Source organism: Lynx rufus, unplaced genomic scaffold (genome assembly GCF_022079265.1).
Source record: "Lynx rufus isolate CCGP_SWC_20201006 ecotype Redwood Valley unplaced genomic scaffold, mLynRuf1.p SCAF_2, whole genome shotgun sequence".
NCBI lineage: Eukaryota > Metazoa > Chordata > Mammalia > Carnivora > Felidae > Lynx > Lynx rufus.
This window is the reverse complement of record NW_025814834.1, coordinates 145431071-145445920: the sequence shown is the minus strand read 5'-3', so window position 1 is coordinate 145445920 and position 14850 is coordinate 145431071. Positions and strand designations below refer to the sequence as shown.

At 34.7% G+C, this 14850-nt stretch overlaps 1 protein-coding gene across 11 annotated transcripts in view; it reads right to left on the bottom strand.

Moving 5' to 3' along the window:
• Nucleotides 1-2568: 2568 nt before the first annotated feature.
• Nucleotides 2569-14850, bottom strand: part of ZNF644 (zinc finger protein 644) — a 104503-nt gene continuing 92221 nt past the window's right edge. For all 11 annotated transcript variants that reach the window (XM_047085954.1, XM_047085955.1, XM_047085958.1 and 8 more), the window contains 2 exons: nucleotides 5075-5177; nucleotides 2569-4268 (listed from right to left, as the gene is read on the bottom strand). In XM_047085954.1, coding sequence (XP_046941910.1) covers nucleotides 4076-4268; nucleotides 5075-5177 — 296 coding nt within the window. In that variant the 3' untranslated portion in view covers nucleotides 2569-4075. The remainder of the gene's footprint in view (nucleotides 4269-5074; nucleotides 5178-14850) is intronic.

Here is a 14850-nt window from a genome sequence, read left to right as displayed (position 1 = left end):
AGGAACCCCAATTTATAGCCAGATTGTGAGAAGTACAAGTGAGCTGATACTTGTGACTGGCATCTGAAGTGTGGGTGTTGTGGGACTGAGCCTAAGGAGTCTGATGCTAACTTTAGGTAGTTAATGTTAGAATCGCATCAAATTCTTGGATACCCAGTTGATGTCTCAAGAATCAGAGAACTGGCTGTTTGTACTAGAAAATGCTCCAGATCTAATATTCAAAGGTTAGTCTACACAATGCACCACTCAAATTTAAAACTGAGAAAACATGGGGTGCCTGTGTGGTTCACTCAGTTAAGGGTCTGACTTGATTTCGGCTCAGGTCATGATTTCACTTTTGGGCCCACGTGGGGCTCTGTGCTGACAGCAGGAGTCTGCTCGGGATTCTATCTCTCGCAAAATAAGTAAATAAATAAGTAAATAAACATTTGAAAAAATTTGGAAAACAGTATACGTTATATAATACATACAATCACAAGCTCACTGAAACAGTAAGAGAAAGAAATATAACAAGCTGTAAAAGTAAATGTCTTTGAGTGATTATACCAAGGTTATTTCCCCTTTTTACTGTTGCATTTTCATAATATTTCTAAAATGAGCATATATTACACTTTCTTAGTTTGTTTTTTAATTTTTTTTCAACATTTATTTATTTTTGAGACAGAGAGAGACAGAGCATGAACAGGGGAGGGGCAGAGACAGAGGGAGACACAGAATCTGAAACAGGCTGCAGGCTCTGAGCGGTCAGCACAGAGCCCAACGCGGGGCTCGAACTCACGGGCCGTGAGATCATGACCTGAGCCGAAGTTGGACGCTTAATGGACCAAGCCACCCAGGCACCCCCAAAGCTATTGTTTAGACTAATATGTTTTAACGGTATAGTTCCTGAGAGGTTATATGTATGTCCATAAGAAAAGTCTATCTATTGGGGCGCCTGGGTGGCGCAGTTGGTTAAGCGTCCGACTTCAGCCAGGTCACGATCTCGCGGTCCGTGAGTTCGAGCCCCGCGTCAGGCTCTGGGCTGATGGCTCGGAGCCTGGAGCCTGTTTCCGATTCTGTGTCTCCCTCTCTCTCTGCCCCTCCCCTGTTCATGCTCTGTCTCTCTCTGTCCCAAAAATAAATAAAAACGTTGAAAGAAAAAAAAAATTAAAAAAAAAAAAAAGAAAAGTCTATCTATTAAATCACTACTGATGGGGCATCTGGACGGCTTAGTTGGTTGAGTGTCTGACTTTGGCTCAGGTCATGATCTCGCAGTTTATGAGTTTGAGCCCCACACTGGGCTCGCTGCTGTCAGCGCAGAGCCGGCTTCAGATCCTCTGTCCCTCTCTCTCTGCCCCTCCCCCACTTGTACTCTCAAAAATAAATAACACATTTAATAAATAAGTAAATTATTACTGAAAAACTATCATCTCCTTAACCCATAATACGTGAAATCCAAAATAGAGATATTCGCTACACCATGGTTCTAATATAGTCTAAAGAAGCATAGTAGAAAGTACTACTTTCAGAGAAGTTAACTTTTTTGTCTTGATGCTGTTAAATAAACACTTTTAACCAGATTTTTAAAAAAAGAAAGTAAAGCTCTAACACTAAAGAAGCTCAAATATTTTAGGTAACAACAACAACAAAAAGTTAAAAGAAAATAGGCAATACTCAATATTGAATCAGGCTATATTGTGATCCCATAATTTGAGACAATATGAATTTTTTTTCTAGTAGAAGCCAAATGAAAATTATGTCTTAATTTCCTAGTTGTCAAATAACGGATAAACTTGGCTTCCTAAAGAATTTTTCAAATTTTGAAACCCAAATATCTTTACCATGAAAAATATTTTTTGTTTAATTTACTTTTTAGGAATCCCTATAGTTTACTGTTTTTAATTTGAATTACTCTACTTAGATTGAATTCTATGTACATTAAGAAAAAGAAATATTTATTTTAAATATAGCTTAACATAAAAATTATAATCCAGGTTTGCTTATAAAATTTGTGGTCAAACTACTTGTATTCTTACATCTTGACAGTTTGCTTAATAAGATAAAATCAGAGAACTATAAAAATGAGAGCTGAAAGGGACTCAACTCTAGTGATGCTAGTCTTCCCTTGAGGAATCCTCATTTTTTTTAATTTGTGAATCCTGCAGGCTATGTAATATGTCTTCCAATTTAAAAAATATATTCATTTATAACTATCAATGAAACATGCTCAGTAAGAGTTGTCTCTCAGTAAGAGACAACTGGTATACACAGACTTGGTATATTTTGAGTCAGAAGTAAAGGAATCTGAAATTTTAGCTAGCCTCATCTTTACAGAGAAATACACAGTTTCTATCAGGGATTTCAAAAAACAAAAATAACTTGAAAGTACTTTCCCTCTATCTAGTACCCCAGAGATAAGGAGACCCTTGGTTGAAAATGTTCCACCTAAGCCCACTTCCTAATTTCACATATAAGGTATGTGAATAAAGTAGCCTGCTCAGTATAAACAATTTAAACAACATAAAACACAACCTCAAGTGGACTATTTCCACCAGTGATAAAAATAAGAAATGCTTCACAATATAGACGTTATAATTTTCTTTAAGTCTTTTTTTATTTAGAGATTTTTCTGGTAAGGAGATATACCATAGGAAAGCAATTCACTGGCAGTGAGGTATGTATATACTCTACCAAAATACTCCTTATTTTAACTGTTTTTAACTTTATTTACATACGAAGAAAATTATCAATGCATATCCTTGTTTCAACTATAGTATTAGCCATACTACATGAAATAAAATGAAATGGTGCTTGCATACAAAAACTGTTATTTGTAAAGGAATCTGATTGCAGGTTAAAAGAACTAATTTGTTTTTGGAAAGAGTTTAAAAGAATCACAATTTATCATGACCAAGACATCTGCACCATATTTTCCATTCCTCACAGCACATTTATTTCAGTAATTCCGTTATGTCGGTTCTTAGCATGAGCATAGTGTTACACGATTTTCGTACATATAGTCACATCCAAAACAAGTTCTAAAATTTAAATTGTAAACATTCTCATCATATGTAGAAATATTTCAATTGGTGTATTAAGTTTTGCTAACTGATCAAATTTGGAATATAAATGAGAAAGCCTATTCTAAATTGTGTAGTGAGCATTGTTCATTAATTACATTTCTACAATGTTAAATAAAGTAAGAGGCAAACCTGTCCTGTAAGCATGTCAAAATTTAAGTAAAACATTAAAAAGAAACAAATCTGTTAACAAAAGGGATGTCTTGCAATAAAGAACATTAGATTTTTTAAATCTATTATGATACAAAAATGTAAAGGGTAAATAGCATCTTTGTTGACAAAGTAGGAGGTAGCATGGATGCACCACTTTATTGTCTGAGAAATGCAACTGGAGTAAAGAATATTTCCTTACCACAAATAATTTCCAGGACTATGTACATATTTCTTTTAGAAATACTTGTTTAAACAAATCTCCCTCCACTTTTTAGTATAAAAAAAACCGTTCCATGTGATTTTAAAAAAACACTTACACATCTAGATAGAATAGTACTCTGCCCTATTTGAGTGAACAGTCTCAAACTATGAAGTACATGATATTTAATGCCCTAAGTTGAGTAAATTTAGTTTAGCGGTTCCTGGTATTATACAAAACACTAAATACATACAAACAAAATATAATATCTTATTTTTCAATGCAAGTCTTGTGGGGAATAAACAGAACTTTGATTCTGGTAACACTGCAGAAAATGTAATTTTCCAGTAAGTCTGTCTTTAAGTTATTCATGTGCAACAGTTTATTAATGACTGCTTACATGTACTGATCTTTCATCGAGTGAACACCATTAACTGACAAAACTTAGTAAACCTTAAAAACACAGCTTCCGTCCTATATAAAATATATAGACTACTTACTGTTTGAAGTACTCAGTTTGCTCTGATGTCACTGTAATTCACTTTTCCCCATATTCCTGCTTTAGTATTTATAAACGGATAATTTAACGTGGCTTTAAAAAAAAAGACAAAGAATTTCAAATGTACATCCAATTTAAATTTGCTATTTAAAAGGTTTCCTTGTTCTATGAAGCTGCTTCTGCCATTAGTAGAGAAAATGAAGTTTCTGTAATGGAGGCAGGCTTTTTAAGTAGTGACGTGACTTCCACCATGCCAGCTCCAGTCCGTGGAAGATTAGCGTTTACAATGTGTCGTTGTAAGTGCTTAATCCAGTCTTCCTGAACAGACAATGGTCCACGAAAGACTAGGCCACAAAACCTATAGAAGAAGTTGATAACAGTTCTCTTAACATGACCAATTCCCTTTATTTAAAACCAAGTCACATAAAATCCATACACATAAGAGGTAGAGTTTACCATAGCCTGGAGATGCTACCATATACTGGAGCACTTGACAACAGTTTTTAAATACATACAAAGTCAAAATGATTTAATACAATATAAAACTGCCAATTCATAGGTTTAACAGCTATATTACCTCTAGTAATATTTGTAGAGGTGGGAACATTACTATTAAATTAAATTAATTAAAAGGTCTTAATGCCTATACATCTCAATACATTTAAAACAACTATAATTCCAAAATGTACCACTGTTTTCAAAAGACCCTTCCCCAATTTAGAACTCCTTAAACTGCATGAGGATGAGTATAGAAGGAGGTGGGAATGAGTTTGTATAGCTATACTTAGTTAGAAGTATGAGTGGAGAGAAAACGCATTCCCAAGAAGCAGAAACTCAAGACAATTAAGGAGAAAACAAATCAAACCAAATCAAATTAAACCCAACAAAGCAAATAAATACCACAACAAAAAAAAGCTACTTTCATAAATCAACAGTATCACTGAGACTCTGAGATAAATATAAAAAATTTATTCATCAGTTGTTGAAATATAGTGTATTATGAGAAATACAGTGTATTATTAAGTCTGTCTCCAAAAGTTCATTTAGAACTTGACTGTTGAGAATGCACCTTCTGCCACAAATTAAAAATCCCAAATAAGTCAGCTAACATGTCTCAAAGCAAGTCTGAAGAAACTGAGCAGACTTGGCAAAATAGGCATATACCTGCATCGGAGAATGTAAACCTCGTCAGCACCATGAGGTAACGTTAGCATTTTCTTCTTACTTCCAGATCTTGACCTTGATTTCTTTTGCTTACAATCTAAGGCTAAAAAAGGGAAGAGAAAGACTTAACGTTTCTTATATATTCCAAAACATAAATACATACTTCTAGAGAGGTCAAGACCATCTAAATCAAGTTAGAAAAAGTCTACATTCTTTTGTGTACCCTGAAGCATGCACTAACTTGCAGTGGGGTCTTTAATTACAGTGATATTACCTGCATACATTCTTCTTGTACTACTTTTTCAAATAATGCTTTATCATACCAAACTAGAACTGAGAAAATGTAACTAAGCTTAAAATTACTGAATTGGTCAATTATTACAATAGTAATCTTTCCTCTTATGGCCATAAGTCCATTATTTTAATATCTCATTAATCTTCCTTATTTTCAGGAAAATTATAATCTTTTACTTAATTAAGATCATGATATTAAATTTCCATTTGATTACTATTCCATTAAGTAGGTCTCACATGCTTTGAAAACCTAGTAAAAGATCATCACCAACAAATAAAAAAGCTCAATGAGAAATCAATTTTAGGGCAAATACACTTTGAATTCTATTAATAGCAAATAGCTCTTAAAATTATATGCTGGCCCTATACATGAAAGGGCAAAAAAAGCTCAACTCTCAAATTTTAACTCAACCTGTACTGTATGTACAATAATATATGTTTAATTTTACTAAGAAATATAAATCCAGATTATCTCAGAAAGTTTACAAATGGACCAGAAATGTAATGCTAACTATTCTTCACATTTTTTTTTCAATTTACATTATCTCCTATCTATATTTTTAAAACGTGACTAAAATGGGAAAAAAGATTTTTATATTAAAGTCGATCAAAATTGTAGTGCTGTTTTAAAAATTTTTCAATTACTTGACTTCTCCTTCAATCACTTATTCTATAAAATCTAACTTAATAAGGGGAAAAAAGGTATTTTTTATAGGGGGAATAGACAGAACGTAACATTTTATTGGTCTTTGAATACAACTACACCATTCCTTTGGACAAAGGGATGACAGTATTCCAGGGTGCTGCTGGTCAATTAGCAGGAAGAGAAGGTAAGAGTTATCTCTAGGGATCCAAGGGGAAGGGAAACAAATGTAACAGAAGAGTTACACAAATGGCTTTTCTTCTGTTAACCTGCCATGTGAAATCCCCTGGGAAAATTCTAGGTAAGAAAGAATAGGAACTGGCTATCCAATGACTCTGTGAAATGAGTTGTTCAAAGTCCAGATTCCAAAAGAATAGATGCTACTATTACAAAACCAGTAAACACAGTTCCTTACAGTCAAGTAGCAATGCTAACAGAAATGTCATATAGAAAATTAAAATCCATAAGAAGCCTAGACAAATCTCATTCAAGCCACTGGTTTCTGCTTCTTGTCACCTGCCTTTTAAAAAGTAAAATCCTGCTTGGGCCCAGAGTCTTCCTTTGCTTATGCTCAGAAGAAGAATCTAGTAAGTAAAGAACTGTAGGAAATCAAGTTAAGTATTAAAGAATGGCTAATTCAAAACTAAACAACCAAAATCTGGAATAGAAAAATCTCATTAGTTTTCTCAGTCAAGAGCCTGGCACATAGTAGAAACTCAACAAATACTCAAAGGAAAACCCAATAATTGAACCTTTGACATTTAGACAGCATATGAATGGAAATTTGTTCTACTATGCCATACAGATAGCATCCGGTAGCACACCTCTGCATCATTTGTTTAAATGAATATGTTGCTAGCAGTCATATTCTTCATTGATCAGTCTAGCTTATATGTTGAAACTAAGTTCTTCACAACCAGCAGAAAGAGTGAGGTACCAAGTGCTTTGCAAGTAGCACCTTTTTCCCCCTAGTTGCATTGGTGAACAATCTGAATTTAAATGGACTTTAAAGCAATTCATACACTAGACAGAAGTAAAGAGTTTAGGAAACTCAAAGGGCTAAGTGTTACTAGATGTCAGCTTTTCTTTCCCTATCTATAAGGTAAACCACACACAATCCCTGTCTTTGTTATGTGCAACAGAGTAAGCATTTGGTTTATCATGAGATTATAGGTAGAATCTTACTTTGATGAGCTTGCTGGTTGTCAAAATTGCCACACTGTATTCAAATTCCTTTTAAAATGTAAATAAATTACTGTAGGATACAAACAGAATGCATTATAACAATCCTTTAAAAATTTGTTCACAGAATGCTAACGTTAAGGGTGTAAAGCAAATTGAGGGATAAGGGCAGAGGGTGATAGGCAAGTATGCAATACAATGTTTTATTATATATTTAGATGCTGTGGTTCTTTAAAAATGGAACTGGACATGTTTGCTTTGAGGTGTAGAAAGAATTTTGACTTTATACAGGAAAAAGAATTTTTCTGACTTTTGATGTTATATGGACTCTAGAAACTGAGGTTCAGGCTATTTTATGAATGATCAGATCTAAATTTTAAATGAAAATGCCATAGTTTTTATAGTAATTAATATTTAAAGGAATTATGACTTCAGAAAGGACAACTCTCCCAGCATATGACAGAATCTCCATTACCCAGTGTTCCAAGTAAGTTCAGAGAACACATGCACTGAGCATCCCTTGGAAAACTTGTCCATAAAGTAAGTATATTAAAAAACCTAGGGCCTTTGGTAATTATACCTAAATACCTTGGTGTCTTAATATCTCCATGATCACTTTTACTCTTGTTTTTTTAAAAAATTTATATTTGAGAGGGAGACAGCGCGAGTGGGAGAGGGGCAGAGAGAGAGGGAGACACAGAATCCAAAGCAGGCTCCAGGCTCTGAGTTGTCAGCACAGAGCTGGACGCAAGGCTCGAACTCACAAACCATGAGATCATGACCTGAGCCAAAATCATATGCTTAACCGAATGAGCCACCCGGGTGCCCCTCCATGATCACTTTTAAATTTCTTATCCCTTGAAATGTCACTTATTTATCTTAGATGATAAAACATGAATACATTTTACAGGAATAGTTTTTTCTAATACCAACATCCAAACTTCACACCTGCATTACAGCCCAAACATTTTAGAAAAATCTGCAAAAAAAAAAAAAAATGAGTATTTAACATATTAATATGCACACAAAAGGGACACCCATATGGTATTCTCTACATGAAAAAGATGATTTACACAAAATGTTCCACTAAATGAAATAGATGATGTACAAACATATCTATTACACAAATGTTCTCATTCAACAGTTTTTATTATATCTAGAGGGAAAAGCAGTTTTATTCTGGACTGTACCAGGAGTCACTGGAACATTAAAACACAACACTAACACATTCAGTTTTAGTATAATGGGGCTTATCAATATTTGTGATAAATAGTCAAAAGTTTAACAAAGTTATTTACATTACTAATCTGCCGAATACATAAATTTACACAAAGTTTTTCTTTGTAATAGGATTTAAAAATTTTTTAATGTTTATTTATTATTGAGAGAGAGAGACAAGAGTATGAGCATGGGAGGGGCAGAGAGAGGGGAGACACAGAATCTGAAGCAGGCTCCAGGCTCTGAACTGTCTGCACAGAGCCCGACATGGGGCTCGAACCCACAAACCATGAGATTATAACCTGAGCCAAAGTCAGACGCCCAACCGACTAAGCCACCCAGGCACCCCGTAATAGGATTTTATGTGTGCACTTATTTGTTAGTGTCAAAAAATAAAAACACAAACACTTTTATCTCTTCCAAAGTATTTTAAATCTAACATTGTTTCTGTACTTGAAATGTATTTACACAAAATACTACATTGGTTTTAGAAATTCTTAATTTTCTTCTCTTGAGTAAAACTGCATCTTCAGAAAGGAACAAATTCAGTCATTCAAACCTTCCTAAGGTTCCTATTCAGGGTGGCAAAAAATGTTTAAGTGATTGATTTTAATCAGAAAACTGTTAAAAACACCTTTGCAGTTATCTGATTTATAAAGGATCTAATTTGCTACTGGGAGTATTTAACTTACTTGTAAAGAGAGTGAATTATACTGTAAGGCCATATACAAAGTTTTAGAATATACCTTTCAGTATATAACAGAACAGCTGTTTGATCAAATAGGAATGAAAGAGAAATACAATAGATTTATGAACCCTCAAAAAAGAACACCAAACTGCTATGCTACAAAATATAACAACAACAGCAACAATAGCAACAACAGCAACAACAACAACAACAACAACAACAACAACAACAACAGTGTGTCTAAAGCACTAAACCAGATCAGTGAGAAACAAATTAATAAATAACACAAGAGATACAAATTCAAGTTTGTTTTTTTGAGCATTATTTAGTTTTATACCCAGAAGAAAAAGAATTTACTTTAGGCTCTAACATTAAGGCTCTAACATTATTAAGTAAGTACTTTTGCCCTTTCCACCTTACTGCCCATTAAATACAATTGTTTCAATGAATTTCATGTTCTTTTTAGTTCACTACACAAATGATCTCAAAAAATGAGGATTTATTTTTAGAAACATCTGAAGTTCAGTGTGGTAAAGGAGCACATTATAACTAAACTAAATTAACATTCACCTCCAAAATATTTTCATTTGCAATCATCCTCCCCTGCCCGTTTATTTAAAAGTCCCATTTCATCAGTTTTGCTCCTAACTGGTTGTTGGTATCTCTGGGGTAAAGTGAAACTTAATATAATGGCCAGGCTATACCTATCCAAAATAAGAGGTATGGTATAGCCCTACTAGAGGGAAGAAAAATTTCTTCTCCATCTAGTTGGTCTGTATAAGATGGGTAGGCAATAGCAGCTATGAGCTCATTCGGAAGACAGGAGGGATAAAAAAAGACACAAATAGGTTAATCATCATTCTACCACCATTAACACACTGGTAGTGGAGGAGGTAGGTAATGGCAGTGGAGAGGTGGGAGGAGAATGCATATGCCTGTCCCAAGGGATACACAAGTGTGAGCTGATAAACTCAATGCTAGTTGCCGTCATTAATCTTTCACAGTTCGTAAGTCCCAAGCACATAACAGACTGTGCAAAGAACATTTTCTTTCCCTCAGTCCCAACTGAAAAAGGAACATGGCATTTTGGGGGGGAAGAATTGGGGAAGAAACCTGTTACCTTGGATAAAGTAGGGATGGGGGATAGAGAGAGCCAAATTCTTATTTCTTCAGTGTACACTCTTATCTTTGCATAAAGTACCTACAAAACAGCCTTCATGGGTATATGACTTGAGCAGTCACAAAGCAACCCACACTCAGTTTAACGCTCTTGTCGTACACAGTCTTAAAATTCTTAATTTTTTTTTTTAATTTTTTTTTTTCAACGTTTATTTATTTTGGGGACAGAGAGAGACAGAGCATGAACGGGGGAGGGGCAGAGAGAGAGGGAGACACAGAATCGGAAACAGGCTCCAGGCTCTGAGCCATCAGCCCAGAGCCCGACGCGGGGCTCGAACTCACGGACCGTGAGATCGCGACCTGGCTGAAGTCGGACGCTCAACCGACTGCGCCACCCAGGCGCCCCAAAATTCTTAATTTTTTAACACAAGGCGCTACATCTGCATTTTGCACGGGACCCTACAAATTGTGTAACCAGTTCTGGGTCCTGAGTACCTACCACTCTAAATGAGAAAGGCAGCCCTCAGCTCCACTTCTTAATCTCTTGGCTCATAAAAAAAAAAAAATAGCTATTAAGAGAAGAATTGTTAAATCTTACTCTCTACAACCCATTAAAATGGAAAAGGACTTCCCTACTCCCAATACCAATTTTTTTTGTTTTTAGGTATACTGCCATCATCAAACCAATCATTATTCCCAAGATACATATAAAGCAGTTTAAGTGGTTTATTTTTATGAAAAGCAATGTTCCCCTTCTAATCAGAATTAAGCATATAGATAAGATATACAATTAGCAACCTCTGAAGTGTATTTTCACCATTATTTTCTCCTGACATTTTCCCTCCAAAATTGGATATTTTTTCAGTACTCTAAGGTACTTTCACCAATTTTTAGAGTTTCCATTCTCAATGACTAAAAACAGTAACTAACATAGAATCACAGAACAATCATAGCAAAGTTAATTAGATCCTGCATGATTTAACATTTTGCCTAGAAGAGGATGGAATGCAAAAATACTTGAAAAGCAGATTTCCTTTGCTTTAAGTATGAGGTTTATTGCTTAAAGTATTAGTCTAGAAAAGGCAGGTACCTTGAGTTTGCCCTACAAATTAAGAGTTATATTAAGGGCAGCAATAGCCAGGCATCTATGTTTGGCCCAGAGAATGAGTTCAAGCAAATGAAGATAGCCTTTATTTAAACTTGGGTCTACTTGGAAGAAAAAAAGTATATTCAACTTGTAGAAGTCTCTGCTATTTCAAAGTAGAGGGGATATTAGTAAAAGAATATTTTGAGTACTATGTCCCTAAAACATAAAGGGAAAAGCTATACCTAAGTATGATACTTTATCACAGATTTCTATAAATAGAGAAACTGGAGGCATATAAGTTTTTTCTAGCTTGTCAAAAGTTACATACTAACAATACTCTGGCTACGAGTAGCTTACTAGTCAGTTAGGAGTTAAAGATAGCAAATTTATTATTTCTCTGTGGCAACAGGTAAAGAAAAAAAACATTTAAAATTCCTCCTTAACGTGGGTTGAACTTGCATGCTGTTTTACTAAAGCCAAATAGGCACTTACCAATACTGACCACTTTCCTAAGACTAAGACACACCTGAAATTGGAATAGACATTAAAATACATAACTAATCTGCTATAAATCACTTTTGTTTAGAATCATTTGAATATAATCACACTCCCTGACATCTGAAAGTCTCAGTATTTCCAAAATATCATTTCATATTTAGTAGGAGTAATTAACTGCTTCTGACTATAAAGTAAATTAGGTAAGGAATCTACCTTACTTTAATATTGCCATTAAATTATTTTCAACATAATCATGTTCAACTTACATAGGGCGCACAATAATTATAATGGTAAATCTAAAGGTCACAAACGCACAAACCCCAACAGATCTCTGATTCAGTTTTCTTATAATTTTCACATGTTTACACATTCCAGCCAAAATCCAAACTAAAATCAAACATGGTGCTGACCAGGTATCCTCTACTTTGAGTTAACTTCCAGCTAAGGCCACAATTAAACAGACGCTCTAAACACTGCAGAGCAAGAATTAACCTTATCCCTTACATCCCAGACACAACAAAGAAATAGTGAGACCTATTTTTTCCAGTTCTTAGACACATGAGTGACCAGCAGAGTCTCCACAAGTCATCCTCTCACCTTAACCTCCAAAAGAGAGAGTCTGTGTATTGTTTTACTATTTCTATAAAGCCATTTAATGCTGATTACCTACATTCAGCTCTGCCTAGAACATGCCCTGTTACTCTAAGGTCTAACTATATCTTAACCCAGATTATAAACAGCATTAAAAAATTCATGTTAGAATGGAAATCATAACGAACACAAAAGATTATAACAAAGTTATGATATAAAGATATTAGACATGTTAAAAAAAATCCCAAAACATAACAGTCCAGGTTAGTTCAATTGTTAAAAAGATCAAAACAAGATATAAAAAGCAAAACTCAGAAAATTAGTAACAGCACCAATAGGAATGGTAGGGGACTCGTTAGGATTTTTATGAAAAACAAGTGGCTGGTCAAAAAAGATTACCAATCAAAGAGAATCCCTAAAATTTATAACTAATGACATCTAAAGAGGGCATCGTAAAATGTAAATATTTTGTGCTACAAGGGTACAACATTTTTCGGGGTTCCATTTTCCTAACCACAAACTTAACCGATTCAGTACGTGTGGTTATTTGCTTTATTACAGTGGATAGCTGGATGATTAGGTGTTGCTGGATAAGTAATGAAGCCTAACCTTTTAGGAAACCCCATCGCAGCAGATTCATTAACTGTTTTAGTACAACCATCCTCCTAGTAACAAGATTTAAAACCTAAGCCATTTCTGTCTCTGTCCTCTTCTTCTACTTCTAATTAATCTGCCAAGTTCTGCTTACTTTACTTCCATAGTATTATCTGTGCATCTATTATCTTTCCTTTACATTCCTATTGTCATTGTCCTGGTTCAAGACTCCTAAAATGACCTCACTTATAATTTCTCCACCTCCCCACCAAATCCTTTAACGTTTCTCAAATTCTTAAAAAAAAAAAAAAAGAACAAAAACAAAAACAAAAAAATCCTCCCTTGTTCCTCACTACAAAGCTAATTCCATCACCATAAGATTGGCATTCCATGTCCTTTACCTGTTCACCTCTACTCCTGTTATCTCCTACTTCCTAAGTATTTGCAATAAACTTCCACACTGTCCCAAGCTGCTCCCTCCTATAGGTATGCTCCTTCCCTACCCCTAACCCTATTTCCATTTCAATTAGCTATCCTCAGGGTCCAAATCAAATGTGACTTCCTAAAACCTTGCTGAGTCTTGGTCTAGCCAAAAGTACCAAAGGCACTTACGATTTGCCTTGTATTAAAGTTATATATTATGTGGTTCCACTCTAAGATGCAATTTATCTCTGCAGTACTTACCACAATGCATAAACCACAGCATGAGCTAAAAGAACTGCTTGTTGAATTACTGAATCAATCAATTTTTCGTATTGTGGGCAAATGGCCAATCAATTTTTCATATTGTGGGCAAATAGCCCATTTCTTGCTGGCATAATAAAACACTTAGTATCCATAAGGATGACACTTATGTACTCAAATGGTTAAATTATACTCAGTCTACAGTTTCACAAGGCAGAAATAAGAACAACATTTTAGAAACATAACCATCAAAATGGTTAGGGTAAAATCAAGTTTGATACTAGTCTTCAATTACCTGGAAAATTTACTCAACTTGAACAATTTATTACTGTGCTAATCCCAAATAACGATACATTACTGTGCATATAAATATGTACAGATATAGACTTTTAATGAAGAATGGTACTACAGAGATAAGTTATAACCATGAAAACACAGAAACCCATCTGTCTGACCACATTATTCCCTTATTTAAAAAAATTCTTCAATGATTTCCTAAATTTTTTAGCAAGCATCCAAAAGTATCAACCTTACCTTTCTGACATTACCATCTTCCCAAACACCCGCAACTGAATCTTTCAGTACCTCTTGAACTCGAAATTTCATCCCTTCGTGCCTAAACTACATTCTTTTCTCTACCGAGAACGTTCCACTTTGTCTCTTCTTCCTAAAACTACCCATCCTTCAAGCTCAGGGTCTAGCTGAAACCTTATAAAGTTTTTCCACCATAATAGTACTTTTGTACCTATCCCACAGGATCCTAAGTATGTTCATGCAGCTGAAGCGCAGTCTTTACAGCCTCTAGCACAGTCCTGGTATGATAAAAGAACTAAAAATTTTGTTGAATGAATGAAAATTTTCTTTGACTACTAGGTTTTACTTTCTCTCACTTCAAACATAATGACAAGAAACATATGTGCATGAACTATTCTCATTTTTTCCTTCTTTTTGAGGCTCTATTTAGTAACGAGACAAATTATAATGGCAGCAGGAAAAAAGGACCCAACTTAATTCCCAGCTCCCCTCAAAAGAAGGTCTAGACTAAAATAAACACCTTTATCTCCTACAGCACTTAATACTTTATTTCCATTTACTTGTATACTATCTCGCATAGGTCTCTAACTTTGATAGTTTTGTATGTGTTGCAATAATGCTTTCCTAAGTTCTTTGATGACAGG